Source organism: Geospiza fortis, unplaced genomic scaffold (genome assembly GCF_000277835.1).
Source record: "Geospiza fortis unplaced genomic scaffold, GeoFor_1.0 scaffold55, whole genome shotgun sequence".
Classification (NCBI taxonomy): domain Eukaryota; kingdom Metazoa; phylum Chordata; class Aves; order Passeriformes; family Thraupidae; genus Geospiza; species Geospiza fortis.
Genome location: NW_005054308.1, coordinates 1200951 through 1213059, shown reverse-complemented (window position 1 = coordinate 1213059; position 12109 = coordinate 1200951). Strand labels below are relative to the sequence as shown.

The following is a 12109-nucleotide window of genomic DNA, read 5'->3' as shown; positions in this document are numbered from 1 at the left end:
AGGAATGCCCCAACTCCAGGCAACATGATCCACTGTCTCACTACACTCATAGAGAAGAATTTCTTCCTAAGATCTAATCTAAATCTTCAGTCCTCAGCTGTCAGTTTATAGGAATTCCCCCTTTTCCCAAGTCCCTCTGCAGCTCTCTTGGAGCACTTTTAGGCTCTCAAAGGTGCTCTAAGCTCTCCCTGGAGCCTTCTCTGCTCCAGGCTGAACAATTCCAACTCCCTGTCTTCATAGAGAGCGGTGCTCCAGTCACACAATTATCTTTGTGACATTTCTCCAGCCTGTTAATGCCCCTCTGGATGGCATCTCTTCCCTCCAGCATGTGGGCAGCACCACACAGCGCAGGAGTTTGCCGAGGACACCCTCAATCCCATTGTCCATATTGCTAACAAAGATGTTAAGCAGCACAATCCCAACACAGACCCCTGAGGACACTTGTCACTGGTCTCCACTTGGACATCAAACTGTTGACTGCAACTATTTAAGCACAACCATCCAGCCAATTCCTTATCCACTGAGTGGTCCATCCAACAAATCCATGACTCTTCAACTTAGACACAAGGATCTCACGGATAATAGTGTCAGATGCTTTGCACAAGTCTAGGTAGATGACATCAGCTGCTCTTCCCTCATCCCACCAGTGCTGGGTCCCTGCTGTAGATGGTCACAAACTCTGTCAGGCACAACTTGCCCTTAGTGAAGCCAGGCTGGCTCTCATCCACCACCTCCACGGCTTGCATGTGCCTAAGCATAGATTCCAGGAGGATCTGCTCCATGACCTTGACAGGCACCAATGTGAGACCGACAGTTCTGTAGTCACTCAAGTCTTCTTTTTTCCCCCTTCTTAAAAAGGGGACTTTGCTTTCACTTTTCTAGTCAGTGAGAGTTCACCAGACTGCCATGGCTTCTCAAATATGATGGATAACGTTTTAGCCAATTCATTTCCCAGTTGCCTCAGGACCTGCAGATGCATCTCATCAGGTCCCATGGACTTTGTGCTTGGGATCCCCACGTTCCTTAGATGGTCTCCAACAAGATCTCTTAGGCAGAGAACCACCGTTCTTCATTCTCCCAGCCCCAGCCTTTGCCTTCTGCAGCTTGGCAATGTGTCTGGAGCACGTCCATGAGAGCAAAACACTAAAAAGGTGTTCAGTACCTCAGTCTTCTCCAGATCCTGGCTATCCAGGCCTCCTGCTTCCTTTCAGAGAGGACTCCCACTTTCCCTCATTATCTCTTAGCACTGATGTACCTATATAGAACCTTTTCTTGTTGCCTTTGATGTCCCTGGACAGATTTAGTTCTGTCTTAGGGCTTTAGCTTACCTAACCTGATCCCTGGCTGCTCAGATTTTTTTTGTGCATTTTTCACAGGCTACCTGACCTTGCCACCATCCTCTGTAGGTTTCCTTTTCGTGTTTGAATTTTTTCAGGGATATCTTGTTCAGTCCTTATCTTGGACTTGGATTTTTTGCACAGCATAAAAAACATTACACCTGTAATAAATTGAGCTCAGTCAAGCAAACAGTAGTTGGATTCCATAAGTGTATTTTTAACCAGATAAACTGCAACTTTCTGTAATGAGTCTCAGTTAAAAATTACAGGCTACAATTGCTTTATCTTGCTTTGCTCCAGCATTTTCAGGATGTCTGCATCTGAAATTCTTAAGGTACAATGCTACATAGAAAGGTCTGGTAAAACTCAGATGTATTCTATCACATTAAAATGTCAAATTTTCAATGGCATCTTTTATGGGGTTTTACTTATTTTAGCTATACAAGAGCTGTACTGGCAGGAATCAGTCTGATTTTGACCAAACTTGGCAATAGATATACTTATTTTTGGAACATGCTCCTTATGATGAGGGGCACAGAACAAACAGATACACATAGGACTAGCGATGAGATAGACAAATACTCTAGAGATTAATTAGGGAAACAGTTTTGCTTTTGGAACATAAGGTAACAGTAAGGAAAAAATAATCAGACTCTTGCAATAATTTAGGTTGGAAAAGACCTTTACGTTCATTGAATATAATTTTTAACTCAGAACTGCCACATCCACCACTAAACCATGTCCCCAGGCACTTCAAATCTTTTAAATCCCTTCATGGATGGTAACTCCACCACTTTCCAGAACAGCCTCTGCCAAGGCTTTTTGGCCAAGGCTTAGAAGGCTTAGAAGCCTTGTTGGTGAAGAAATTTCTCCTAGGATCTAATCTAAACTTCCCCTGGCAAAACTCGAGGCCATTTCCTCTTGTTCTTTCACTTGGCAGAAGAGACCAACCCTCAGCTGGCTGCACCCTCCTGCCAGGGAGTTTTAGGGGGCAAGAAGGTTCCCCCTGAGCCTCCTTTTCTCCAGGCTGAGCTCCCCCAGCTGCTCCTCATCAGTCCTGTGCTCCAGACCCTTCCCCAGCTCTGCTGCCCTTCTCTGGACACATCCCAGCCCTTTAATGTCTGTCTTGAGTGAGGAGCCAGGAACTGGATTTGAGGCACAGCCTCCTCCCTCAACGTAAGGACAAGTGAGCTATACAAACCTAGTAGAACTTTATTTAATTCCTGAAAGGAAAAGCCATTTATAATCCATAACACAATGCTGAACGTGTGTTCCGGACTGCCATGGGCAAAAGCAAAGTAAGTGCATTCTTTTCAGAGGAAAAAGAAGCACCAAAAGAACAACAGAATATGTTGAGACAATTAGGCTAATTCTGATTCCACTGATTATAAAGTTAGCTGATTCAGACATGAAATCACTTTGATTTTTATTTAAATTCTGATGTTTTAAATGCTGATTCAAATAATACAAAGCTTCACAAGCCAGACATAAAAAGATCTAATGCATATATTTTTGATTTTCAAACCATGCACCATCCACTCAACCAGAAGCTAGAAAAACCATTCAGCTAATGCACACTGCATGAGATGTGTAAAAATGCCTACCTAAAGCAACTCTTGCAGCTGAAGCATCATAATTAATCCAGAAGGAAACCCAGGACAGGATAGTGATCAGAATAGAAGGCATGTAGGTCTGCAGAATGAAGTAACCAATGTTTCTCTTAAGTTTAAAGCTGAGAGACAGCCTTGGGTAGGCACCTAAAAGAGAATATTTGGTATGGCCATAATTTATTTGTATAATGCCTGAAAACATTTTTCTTTTCTGTCATTTTTGTTTTATTTTTTTCATTTGACACAGAGTACATTCAGAGCTGAAAGATCCAGGATACTCAGCGGCAGAATTTCTAGCAAGAATTGGGATTAAATGATCTTTTGTGCTAAGGGTACAAAGATGTTCTAGTTGATTATCTGCTGGTAATCATAACATTCAACAGCCAAAACACAAATCAGAGCAGCAAAGCACAGAAATTCCTTTTCCCTGACAAACTATCATATGCCAGTTTCAGTGTGACCCTGATCCTACACTTGTCTCCAAGAAATGCAACACTCCTTTTTTGTCACTGGCCACCAGAAATATTGTAGTGCTTGAAACATTTGTTAATATGGGTGCCTAGAAATCATTCTTCAAGTCCCATTTCTACTTGATTTTGAAGAATTTGCAATGTACAATCATTCTATAGTCCCTCCAAAGGTGATTTCTACCCATATCTGGACAGAGAGTTTTGAAGATTATTTTTTTAACACACCTAATGGATTTCTCAAATAGGTAGAAAACATCTCCTAGTAACAGCCCAATTCAACTCTTTCCTCTCTTGAACAATTTACTGTCATTGAAATATGTTAGGGGTTTTATTATTATTATTTCATTAAATGCAATCTGATTTTCTGCCCCTTCTCAGAAAGCATCTTTTCAGCCTTCAGAAAGTCATACACTTGCTAGAATAGGCTAAACTGGAAATCCTGGAACAAGCATTTTAAAGATTTTATATTGAAGACAAAGTAATTAGTTTAATACATCCCCAATTTGGCAAAAAGAACATCTAAAAATATGGAGAAAAATGTTCCTAAATTTCCTACATGTTGGGGAACAGAGGTGTATAAGTGGTTTAATCAGTTTTCACAGGTAAATAGAAAATACAGCTCATTTGATGAGCCTTAACATGACAGATTACATATGTTAATGAGTAGTGCCCTATACACTATGGAAGCCTTAATAAAAACCTTTGCTTTCCAAATTTCAAATACAGCTGCTGCTCTATTTTATTCTTGCTTCTAAAAGTTTTGCTCCTCAACAGCACACTGAGAATTAATCCAGATTTAAAAGCCTTTAAAAGAATTTCCCTTTTAGGTTCCCGTCCACAAACCTGTAGAGAAAACAACATTCTTGGTGATAAGCTTGTAGTCCACAATGGAGAACTGTGGCAGCTCGATCTTTGTCACTCCTGTGACTGCATTATCACCCCCACGCCAGTAAAACTCAATGTCATCTGTTGTATAGCCATCTATAAAAACAGAAACAAACAAGTGAGATACAAATCTCTTGTGACATCATGGGGAACAGTTCATTAACTCAAAACATATGAAATATATCTCGAAAATTAAACCATTTATAAACACACAGACACAGGTCATTCCAAATATAATTTCAAAAGGCAACCCTAGGTACATTTTAATATTTGTTGGCTTTTATATTTTTATAAAGATATATTACATGAATGTATTAACAAAACAGACCTTTAAAACCAAATTTAGACTATACACATCCCATCTCTAGATAGCAACTGTACATCAGCTAAAGGTAACTTCTGATCCCAAGGTTGGATAAAACAGCATGAGTTTGCTGTAATTTCTGTCCCTGAGCTGAAACATCAGCACTGGCAATGTTTAGTTTTTAGTTGTAAAAACCAGCATAGCTCTTTTTCTAAAATGGCTTGAATGCAGTAAAACACAGACACATTCAGTGAGGCTTGTAAGAGGCCACGTAGGAAGCAACAGATGCAACACCCATCAGTGGCAAAAAAGCCACCCACAAGAAATCAACCAAAGAAAAACAAAATTCCCACCACCCAACAAAACACCCCAGAACACAGCACATGTTCACACAGTGATAAAACATCCATGGAGAAGGAATCTGGGTTCCCAAATGGCACCTGAGCCAAGTTCCATGCTCCAGAGTTGGTGCACTGATCGTGAGACATCAGACATAAATCTATTGCAAAACCAGGAAATACAATATTCATTAATGCTTCATTATGCATTAATCTAAAGATTTTTGGCATTGAAACTAAAACACAGAATAATGACCATGACTTCTTTGCAAATTGAGATAATAAATATATAAAACACCTTGATTTTAAGTCCTCATCCACTGACTAAGGACAAAAACACTGAATACCATTTTAGAGTGCTCAAATACCACTGAGTTTCAAGGAATAATGCATAGAATCTGTAAAAATGCTGCTGTGCATCATTAATTTTTGATAATCCAAGTAGAATCCAGAGTTCAGCATTAGTGGAAGGCAAGCAAGTTTGAAGACATGAACCAAATAGTCTGTAAAAACACTGAAACAACTATAAAAATCTATCTAATACACACAATATTTAAAAGTATTTTGAGAGATACATTCCTATAGTATGTTGATAGCAATTCCAGAGTTTTGTATAAGTGACTCTTTTACTTTCCTGGTCACAAGTCTGTCTTCAGAAAAGAGGCAGACAGCTTACTTATGTTTCCCTGCCTAGCAACTTCATATTTGTTGAGTCTTCCTCTAGGCTTTCAGAGAGAGAAATAAAATAAAATCTAAAATAAAATAAAGATGAATAATTATATAGCCTGATATTGAGATGTAAAAGCAACTTACTGCATTTCATATTATGAAGAATATAAAAGAACACCCTTAGAGAGTTTAGGAAGGTTGATATTACTTTTTTGGGAGTATCTTTGTGATATTGTCAAGTTTTGCTGATATTCTGACATCAACCCTGCCCTCCAATGGCAAGTTCCAGATTCTAATACCATTTAATGAACTTGGATTCAAGTTCAGTAAATGGTAATCAAGGCAATTAAAGCAATTAATCAAGGCAATATATTTAATTCTGAGGTAACTAAACTGTTAAACTTCACAGCTAATTAATTAGTATTTTATTTTCATTTTGTATACTTCTAAAAAAAACAAATGCCAAAGTAAGTTTGAGCAGGAAAAAACCCCACTTTTCTATGTGAGAGAAAAAGTTTATAAAAAGCCCAACTGGATTTTTATTTGGTTGTATTTTTTAGAACATCTGTTGGAAGAAATTTTTTGCCAAACTGTCTATGAACAGTTTAGCCTTGAACTGTCTAATCATAGCAGGGTTCACAAGAGACCTCCAGAATTTACATTCCAGGTGATTGCCAAATGTTTCAGCTTTACCCTCTACCAGGAATTCGTGGTTCAGCCTCTCCCTGGATTCTCACAGCCTTAACACGAAGCAAACATTGACAACTCTCCAGGAGAGAGGAATCCTTGGAAACTCCCACCCCAAAGTTCAAACTGAAGATTCCAAACTCTGCAGCTCTGGGTGCCTTTGGGGAGAACTGAGCAGAATTCCCTGCTGCTGAAGGGCCTTACATTGGGCAAATGATAACCTGAGAGAGACCCAGAATGACAGGACTTATCAATAAGGAGAATTTCAGGAAGTCTCTTTAAGCTTGCATTAAAATACTTCTCTTTCCAAAAAGGATAAATTATCCCATTCATTTCAGTGTGTGGAGAAAGAGAGCAAAGAATATCACAGTCATCTGCACATGAATGCTCTTGTGTACTGCTAAAGTACCCAAAGATAATTGGATATAAGTCTAATATCTGCAAAACATCTGCCAAAAGAGAGAATGGGCCTATTCATGTCTCTAGTGGATGTTTTACAGTAAAGTCCAATTACCTGTGGCTATAATAAACTCCTTCTGCAGGTATCTGGGACTCAAAACAACTCTACTTACAAGTTAAAATTATTTAAAGATCTACCAATTTAAAGTAGTAATAAGCAGTCAAGAAAAAAAAAATCTGTAGTTCTTGACAAGAAAAACCAAAAAGTAATAGAGTCAGTTCAATATTTTTAAATTATCAGACACCGCATGTTGATAAAGCAGAAAGGAAAGCACACTAAACCCAAAAATGTTCTAAGTAATCTTTGCAAGAATATGAGTTTAGCACAGAACACTATTTGATTTAGACTGTAAACAACTGTTGGTTCACTATATATTAAATTGTATGTAGCTCAGCTGCCAGCAGAGAGCATCTGATTGATTGCTTTTCCCTCAGTCATTTATATATCATCATCAGCACGATTTACTTCACGTTCAGAAAGTTCAATTTCTCATTTCTGTCATGCATCACACACTGGCAGTCACCCAAATCAATACATTGTCCTGGTAATATGGCACCAATCCTGAGAGAAGCAAAACATTCTCAACTCCCATTAACAGAGACAGGGAGTTTATCATCCTGTATGCATTGAGGGATGACAGATGACAAAGCACTGTAGAGGAAAAACAAACAACTAATAGAACGTAAAATAAAACCCCCTTCACATAGAAACTATAAAAGCACCTATTTTTTTTCCAGCCTATTCAAGACAAGTCAAAAATGGGAAATTCTTCTAATACAAACAACCTAAAATGAAAGCTGTAGCTTTCCTGACTGAAAACAAAAATATTTAGACACAAGACAATTATCAGAAACACCACACAATGGAAGAAAATAAGCAGATTTTTCTGAAAAACTCAGGATTTATCAGGATTCACTGCCTCACAATGTTGAAGTTTATAGATGACAGCCAGGAGATACTTTACATCTACACATCTCCGGTGTGCACTGTGTAGGAATTCAAGTGCTCACATTACTGACACGATGGCAGCACCTGGAGACTGAACATAAGGCAGCTGCTGATTTTTTTTTTGGGTGGGGGAGAGGGAAATGACAAACATGCAAAACAGTGAAAATGTGCCTAAAAAAGGGGGAGGATTCTGAGGCCATGCCCTAACCTCTCTCTGTTCTGAACCATCAGCAATTTGTGTGAGCTTGGGCAGTGCATGCACACACCCTGCATCACCTCTGAGCTGAGGGGAGCCACCTCAGCCCTGACCAGGAGCCTCAGGAGACAAAAGCATCCTGCTGGCAGCTGTCTGAAACCCATCCCCAGCTGCTAAAGCTCATCCAAATAACTGCTCCTCCAGTTACAACCTGGATCTGTGATTCTGAGCATTGAGAGCATGCAATTATGATGAACTGCTGCTCAGCTACTTCAAAATTTCTGCTGAGTGGGTCTGGAGACTTCATGAAAGCTGGGAGCACCCCCTCTTGATCACCTGAGGTATTTGTCTTTTGCTCTCCAACAAAAAACATATGAGAACTCAGTTTACAGCAGATTGTGGACTTAAATACTATTAAAAGCAACCATTTACAAGGTGAACAGCCTATACCTGGTGGAGAATAACAGAACTGCATTAAACACATGATATTTTTGGGGAAAAATTCAAATGTACATTACTATATACAAAATCCTATGGCCTCATAGGTAGGGAATGAGTAACAAGCTACTTAATTTCTCCTGCTGCTATCAAATGGATTTTCTTTGCCTAGCCACTCACAATATGGTACCTTCCCAAAATAAAAAGGAGAGAACCCATGTATGATATCTATACCCAAGAGAAAATTTTGAATACAACTATATAAAATATTGTTAGCTAGCAACCATAACACAGTAATTTATATAAATGTAGGTCACAGACTTCCAGAGTAATTGAAGAACTTGACATCTACAGGCCCTGTAAATTGAGATGAATGCTGTAAAGAAATATTAAATTAGGTGATTAATCCTGATTGTAAAATAGACTCTAGAATACTTTTAGCAGCAATATCTATGCTTTTATTTTTAAACATAGAACCACTGCTCCCTCCTTTTTCAAGGTTTTTTTCAGCAGCTTTGCATTTACACAGCAAAATTACTTATAAAATCCTAAGTAACATACAAAGTATATTTTGAAGTTCGAAAGCCTTTCAGATCTCTCAAACTCGTTTCACTGCATCACTTCAGCCTTCACTTATTCAATTCACTTATTCATTCAAAAACATATCCAGAAAGAGAAAGTTAGAAGTGTTTCCTTGAATTTGCAGAGATGTTTAAAGCTGAGGAGAACATAAGACATGAGGTGCTGAAATCAGTGGGGTGATACAAGGGTGAGTAGGAAAACCAGAGTTTGTGTGCCAGAGCAATTGGAAAAAAGCACATCACACTTGTTTCTTTCTCCTCTTTCTCATCCCCTCTAAATTCTGTCTTTCTGCATAAAACATTAAAATCCTTCTTACATTCCACTTCAAAAGCTTTTTCCCCTAAGGCTTGGAGGATTTGGATACAAAGAGGATGTACAGTTTTTTGACTGCAGTGAAATTCAAGTGATTTTTAGATTAAATTGGCAACATTCTCAAAAAACAATCATCTTCAAGTTGTACAAATGGCTCCTTACTGGGCAGAGTAGGGTAGGTCAAAGAAAGAGACAGAAATGTGATGCTGTAATTACCATATACAGCTATTTAAAGAAAGACAATATCTTTTGATGAACAAGCGAAATGATAAAATTGATTCCAGGCCTTAGAGTGGGATTTCCATTATATTAGCAGAATCAATTTAATTTTTATGTAGGTACTTCAAGCTGATTTTTACAGGAAGCCTGGTAACTTACAGAATAGGTATCCTGGTGGGACTCATTTTTTTTTTCCTAATGATTTCACTGAAAATCATTCACACTTTAGAGCACCTCCTGCAAAATGCTTTCATAAATATATTTCCACTGCTACAATATTTCTAGGAAGGGAAAGAAAGATCAAAATCAGATAGGGAGAACTGTACCCATGCAATAATATCCAAAAACATTTTATCTCCTGGAACACAGCAATTTCTCACAATCTTTTTGCTTCTATAAGTTCAGTTACTCCTAGCAGTAAGAATGATCTAAAAAGTTGCTGGACCCAACACTGTGGAAATGCTGCAAGCCCAGGAGCTCCTCAGCCAGCAGAGATAAGGGCATGTGGAGCAGAAGTTGCTGGTGACAGGAAGGTCCTGGGGCTGAGTGGCACAGAGAGGGCGCCCCAGCACCAGAGCCAAGCTCCTTCTGGGGCTCCAGGGAGAGCTGGGCACTCCCTGGGTGGGTTGGAGCTCAGATCTTTCCCACTTTCTACACACAAGGATGTTCTTCATCTTTTTCCTTCTGATTTCCATCATTCTTTTGTCCTGCAGACCAAGTGCCATGTTAATGCATTAAATATATTCCAGAACACCATAAAGTACGACACATCTGGCTCAGTTTTATTTATTTAAATGGCTAAAATCCAGGGATTTGCATCACTGTGGAAATCAGGTATCTGATTTCTGTAGGCAAACACACAAGGATAGATGCTGTTTTATACAGTACAGTACACAGAAACATCCTCTCCCCCATTTCTGCCACAGTTTGTATTCCCTAACCCACTCACTTCATTTAGCAATGACCTTTTCTGAGGATAAGGTTGGCAGCATTATGTCAGCACATTGATTAAGTCTGGATCATCTTGAAGGTTATTTCAGTGTAGCATGGGTGACATTAAGCACATATGTGAGGAAAACATGGGTGGCAACAGTTGTCAATATAAAGTTAGAGCTAAACATATTTCTCACATTCACTACTACTAAAATTACGAGGAAAAAAACCCTTAATCTTTAAATTTAAAAAAACCAGATTAGTATATATTAGATTTATGCAGTCAAGTTTATTATTTCCTTATTACACACACCACAGAAAAAAAGGAGTTCTGGAACACACAAGTGACTACATGAGAGACGTCAAATCTGTCCTAGACGTAAAAGATGGTGGGAAGCTTAGGTTCACTTGCAATTAGAAGTAAACTATGGTAGAAAACTCAAACTCAATATTAAGGAACCAAATATAATGAACTATTTTCTTAAATCTCAATTTTATTGTCAGTGACACAGAGAAGCCAAGAAATTTACTTTCACTTCTTGCAATGGTAGAGCTTCAAAGATGCCGTAGGAAATTGTAATATGCAACCATGAAGATGATAACAATCATTCCTGAGGAAAGCAACATTTAGGCAGAAATAAATTTCTATTGAAATGTGAACTGATGTAAATAGGATAAAAATGAATACATGAATACTTAAGTGATCTATTTCAATGCCATTAAATCACAAAATGAACAGACTCAAGTGAAAATAACCATTGAGAAAACACAAGTGCAATCAGGTATAAGCAGGCAATAGGCTTTTTTTTTTTCCAGAACAATCAACAAACTGAAAATATAAATTATTTCCTATGTTTAAAGACTGAAGATTTTACTACATAATTCATAGATATTTGCTGCCACATTTAAATCAATGAAAAAAAGTCAAAGTTAAATAAAAAATAATAAAAATATACCTTCAATATCTCACAGACATCAGAAATTGTTTACAGGAAAACAAATGTTGTTTACCTAGTTCATGAGATTTAATCTCAATCAGAGAGAGAACACAAGTCCCAGAAGGCTGAACTGGGAGATCTACATGGAAAAGAGAACTTGGAATGCCCAGAGACTACTCAAGGTCTACTTGAGCCTTCTGGCACACCCAAAGCCTCCAGTTTAAAGAGCGTGGTAGTGAAGTGCACAAACTTCAATGAACATGGCCAAAAATGTTCAACTGAACAATTCAGTAAATGAATGGTGCCTCTCATATATTAACTGGATCATTTTTAAAAGTCCATAAATTTGCATAGGTAATCTCATCAACCCCACAATCAAATATGAAAACTCTTTTGTGTTTTTAAATGAGGAATATGTATAAGTAATTATTCAAATAGGACGGACTGTGTTCTTTTTGCATCATAATAAATAGCCAACATGGGTGCAGAGGGAACAATTTTTGGTACTTTGGTATATATATACACACACACGATGAATTTTTCATCTGTATTGTGAAAAGATATTTTTGAAGATTGATGGAAATGTCTTAACCCTCAACTCTCTATGTAGAACTAAACACTGTTTCTGCTCCTTGAAAATAATTATTAGCAATTGTCTTCTACTTTTGGAAGGCCATATTTCAGGAACAAAACTTTTATAGTAAAATGCACATCCATAGTGAGTGGGTGTAAATGACAAATTATTTTCTCCTCTCTCCCTTCAGTAAGGACAAGGATCATGTA

At 38.1% G+C, this 12109-nt stretch overlaps 1 protein-coding gene across 3 annotated transcripts in view; it reads right to left on the bottom strand.

Moving 5' to 3' along the window:
- The window catches only part of GABRB2 (gamma-aminobutyric acid type A receptor beta2 subunit), a 140318-nt gene that overhangs the window by 22228 nt on the left and 105981 nt on the right, over positions 1-12109 (bottom strand). For all 3 annotated transcript variants that reach the window (XM_031055166.1, XM_031055165.1, XM_005418669.2), the window contains 2 exons: positions 4261-4398; positions 2942-3094 (listed from right to left, as the gene is read on the bottom strand). In XM_031055166.1, coding sequence (XP_030911026.1) covers positions 2942-3094; positions 4261-4398 — 291 coding nt within the window. The remainder of the gene's footprint in view (positions 1-2941; positions 3095-4260; positions 4399-12109) is intronic.